The 5129-nt window shown below is 32.3% G+C and overlaps 1 protein-coding gene across 1 annotated transcript; it reads right to left on the bottom strand.

Annotated features, from left to right (window-relative positions):
• Positions 1 to 374: 374 nt before the first annotated feature.
• Positions 375 to 3462, bottom strand: LOC129293563 (probable histone chaperone ASF1A). The gene is made up of 3 exons (XM_054931593.1): positions 3151 to 3462; positions 1164 to 1279; positions 375 to 1081 (listed from the first exon to the last, which is right to left on the bottom strand). The coding sequence occupies exons 1-3, from the start codon at positions 3257 to 3259 to the stop codon at positions 719 to 721; spliced, it is 588 nt and encodes a 195-aa protein (XP_054787568.1). The 5' UTR covers positions 3260 to 3462; the 3' UTR covers positions 375 to 718.
• Positions 3463 to 5129: the final 1667 nt, after the last annotated feature.

Below are 5129 nucleotides of genomic sequence, written 5' to 3' on the forward strand. Positions count from 1 at the left end.
CTACACATACAAAGATTGAATTTGTATCCCTAACAACTTAAGTGATGAGAGTCCCCACATGCCAAACTGAATTGGTAAGTGTTATTGCTTTTGTCTATGTAATTTACATGATTTCTTCCATAGCCTTATATTGAAAATAAAATAAAAATCCTGAGACCAACAAAAGCAACTGGCATATATTATTAAAAACCCCTTAATGGATTTCATAGCTTCATTTTTTCTACTTCAAGTAACAAAATAATATTTCAATGAACGAAACATTTGTTGATAAACCAAGCATCAGCAATAGTTTCTTATCGCATCACTGTAAATATTGCTTGATTATTGATTCCATCAAACAGGCAAATGCAGACAAAATCAGACCAAAAGAGTACTAAAGAAAGCAAGAATCAAATTAGCCACACTAATGTGCATTTTATCTCTACTATTACAAACCGTGAAGAAAATAACTAACAGAATCTAGTCACTGAGAATCTGTTTCAACAATCAAAACCAAATTGAAAGCACCACACAGGGATTCACTGAAAAAACTGGGTTTCAAAAATCACAACACGTATGCCTGTGTATATTTATCATCATATCCTAAATGTCTCATCCAATTTCAGATGGTTGATGGCAGCTGTAAAACTCAAGCATCCATGTTGATGGCAATCTTGTTTGCATCTTTTAGAGTAAAATTACACGGACTCAAAACAATGTTTCTCTATACCAGTAAAATTTAAGATTCATGTTCATCTGGTTGAACATGATCAGAGGGTGCATGTTGCACTTCTCCGTTCTCATTAATTTCAGATGGGTGCTCAGTTGGAGGAGGTTGCTCTGCATTTTCATTGTTATTCTCTGGATGGAAATTGATGGGGAACTTAGTAACCCTAGGTTTATCAGATAATATGTTCCTTTGAACCTTATCAATCAAAACCTTTGGCGGAGGTTCCTCTCTTAGGTGCTCATCCTCATAGTCATTGTTCACATAGTATCCCACTCTGACAAATTCCTGACCCAGATAAGAGCAGGTCAATAGGAGCACTGTGACCCCAATAATATCTTCTTCACGAATCTTTGATGGGTCTGGTGGATCTGCCTGCAAAATGTCAAAAAGAATTTCCATATCATATCGCATTTATATCACAAAATCCATGAGTAATACTGTGCATGAAGCTTGCCTGTAATACAAAGCGATAGTTTCCAACATTGACAGGACCAACAAGCACACTCTCTAGTAATTGATCATACGTTTCATCCTCAGCAGATCCAACATAAATGAGCTTCCATTCCAAATCTGTCCTCAGGTGACAAAATAAGCCTTGTCAGTTTCACAATCAGAGTAAAGCATGTGAAACAATGGTTAAATCTTATATATAAAAAAAAATAATGGTTAAAAAGGGAGAAGCAAAATATTAGGAAACACTAACAGCAACATCCCATAAGATTTTCCCTTCATGAATCAAAGCAGGAAACATGATAGAAAATCAAAAGTTACAACAATATTAACCTATACTTGCTAATACGATCTACAATTGCATGAAAATTTTGGTCAGTTTGTTCACAGAAAATGACTTTTTGAAATACATTTTCAACAATCAATTGAATGCTGTATTAGTAGATCAATCAGCAAAAGGCATATCATTTTCCTTGATTGGTGAAGCATGGCTAGCGAGTGAATGAAAACATTGCAAGCGAACTACGCAACAAATTCAAATATAAGATATCTCAAGGGATGTATCACTTCCTGGGAATATCAATCCTACTAAAAGATCAATTATAATAAAACACTTCCCATGAAAGAGGAAAGATTTTTGACATTTATCATGTCAGTTTCAATTTATTAGAGCATTAGCATGAACTACTACCCCAATTTAAGGCTAGTTTTAGATTGAGCTAGTTCAACATTACTTCTTTGAAATTAGGGAGAATGACATTTAAGGCCCTTTCAAGGAAACCACAATAAAACCCATTAGTTTTGCATTGGATGTTATCCTGTGAAAACACGCATATGTTGTTGTTAAAAAACTAAACCTTGTCCTTTTTGTTAGGATTTCCTTAGAAATTTAACAAGTTGAAGTTCAACTTTTAACAACAACATATACGTGTTTTCACAAGACATGTTCAATGCAAAACTAATGGGGCCTTATTGTGATAAATTCCCTTGAAAAGGCCTTAAATGTCATTCTCCCTTGATATTATGATTGACTAAAGTCAAAATAATACAAAACAAATAAAAGATGCACCGCCAATACCATATTATGATTTTCATTATGATTTATGATTGGGGAGTTACAAACTAGGATCTCTGATGTTTCCATCTAACGTTCATTATGATTTGTTAATGTTAATTAGGAAGCCTACAAACTAAGCCCAGATGTAGGAAATGACCCCGCATAACTTTTGAGATCTTGGAAGAGTTTTAGGTTTTCTTCACTATTTTTCTACTATGTTCCATATCAATCATATTGTCCTCATGCTCTCACTTAAGCTCCAATGTTATGCTAATCAGCACTATCATCATTTTTTAGGCTAGGAAACTACCATCATTTATCCAAAACTTGTGCATTTTAAGCAATATCACATCCCAAGACATTACACTAAAATATCATAGCAAGTATAATCTCCTCGATAAGACAAGGAATTTACACTTGCTTTGCAAATCCAACAACAGATAAGATTCATTAATACATAGAATCCAGGTCCATAAAATACTTGTTAAACTTATCAAAACACAAATGTCAACAAAAGCAGCATACCAATTAGCTACGTTTATAAACTAAAATAGCGTTTTAAAAAAAAAGTATCATTTAGCTAAATTTATCAAGTATTCTTCGCTTTAGAGACCAATCTAAGATATCACACTTTGATGCAATACAGATTCATTGTTATCCAAAGGACATATAAGCTTCTTCAAAGACCAAGGACGAAACCCTAATCATACATATCACGAGAAAAAGATATTTGAACATCTCCTCTGTGGTAATACAACAAACAAGTAACTTTTATTTTCACTTCAATGTCCCTAGAAGCGTCCAAATTAAGGAAAAGGAAAGCAAATTCCAAACCAAGAGTAACCCTAGACTTATTGGCGATGCAGAGAGACTTTTTGCGTTTGAAAACTATTGACATATAGAGTCGGCAAAAAGGATGAATGAAAAGCAGTACCGTCTTTGAGAGGAGTCAAGCACTCATAGGAAATCTCGAACTGAAAAGGGGTTAAGAACGAAGCGGGATTGTCAAGTACGGTAACGTTGGTGATGTTCACAGCACTCATTGCTCCAAATCAGACAGAGAAAAAGAGCATGCCAGAAGAAAGCATGAAGGTTAACAAAACCCTATCGAAACCTCAGCAAGCTTCAAAGAGTAAAGATCATCACAGAGGAAATCCAGGAGCTGAAGAAGAGAGATGAAGGAAGGAAATGGAGAGAATCGAATATTGGAGCTTCTTTCTTAAATGTTGGGGAAACAAAAGAAGTGGCAAAGAATGAAGGCTGAGGCAAATGGAGCAATGGGTCTCTACCGGAACGTGACCGGAGATAGACGGTCACGGTATCTGGCGGGAAGTTTCGAAACAACTTCTTTCGCGGAGGGAAACTTAATTTTTAGAACTCTTACCTTAACATTCTTTTATTATTTCAAGTTTACTCTGCTAGTTTAAATTTTAAGTGTTAGAACTGAATTTTTCAATTCAATAAATAAATTAAAAAAATTCGAGAAACAAATTAAAACCGTAAATATAAGCAAAAACTGAAAAACTGAATACTTTTTTTTTAAAAAAATAAGAATAAAAGTTTGCAACTTGATGCATCATTACACATACAGTGCTTTACAACCTTCCATCTCAGTTTTTAAAATATCTTTAGACAAAATCATGTATATCAATGAAATTCATCAAAAATATTAGGAAGAATCACATTGCAAGTTTCAAAAAAGTCAAAAATTACACTGCCGGCTCAATAAATTTTATTATTACACTATAGGTTCAAGAGCACTTGTTACAAGTTTTATTGGGTGCAAAGTACAATTTTGCCCATATATAAATTGAAAACTCAGATGATGCACAATACAATATTTATCAATACATAACACAATATCTATACATGTCTAATTGATTAGTGAGTTTAATAAACTGTACAAGTGACACATACAATATACAACACAATATTCATACATTCTCAACTAAATATTTATATGTGGACACACATGAACATTGTTTTGAGAATTCATGACTATTGTGTTGTGCACTTATGAATATCGTGTAGTACATTTATAAATATTGTGTTGTATATGCAAATAAATAGTTAATATTATATTGTGCATTTATGGATATCGTATTATACATAATCTAAGTTTTCAAATCACATAAGAGCAAAATTATACTTTCACTCTCAAAAAAATTTGGAATAAGGGCTCATAGACTTGCAGTGCAATATCAAAATATATTGAGTTCAAAGTGACATTTTGTGTTGTTTTAAGGCTTGCAGTGTGATTCTCCCAAAATATTATACAACCTTCTCTTCTCAAAACAAAAAATATAAATTTTGATATTCTTTTTATTTAATATTCTATTTGTAAAACAATATTAAAAAAAAAGATCATATAATGAAAAGAGTAATATTAAAAAAATATTATTAAATTAGGGTGAAGAATAATATTTGTTAAAGTGTCTTATATTTAAAAAGTAAAATTTTATTTAAAAATATCTTATAAATTAAGACAGAAGAGCATTTCAAAGGGACAAATGTCTAATGATTTTGAACACTTACACAAATCATTATTATCATTTTCTTTTTTGAAGTTAGCGTTAAAGTATAAGTAAATTTAAAATATGTGCAAGCATAAGTCAGCAAGTCTGTCTGTATAGATTGATTCTTAATTTGAAGGAGGTATACACATTTGATCAACAAAATATAGATGCAGCGGGTGGGAAAACAATTAAAGATGAATAGTTAAAACTCAGGTATTTAAACTTATTCAAGTTAACCCAAATAAACTTGAATGTTAAAAAATTACAATTTTTCTTAGTCTGCCCTGAACTTTTTGAATTTATTTGGACTTAGCTCTTCCATACTTCACCCAAATTAGGGATCTTTCCATTTCCTTTACCTCTTCATTTAGATGGAAAGAAAATTAGAAAGGGAGGA

This window comes from Prosopis cineraria, unplaced genomic scaffold, assembly GCF_029017545.1.
Source record: "Prosopis cineraria cultivar Desert tree isolate PC_DT_omini unplaced genomic scaffold, ASM2901754v1 PC14, whole genome shotgun sequence".
Lineage (NCBI taxonomy): Eukaryota > Viridiplantae > Streptophyta > Magnoliopsida > Fabales > Fabaceae > Prosopis > Prosopis cineraria.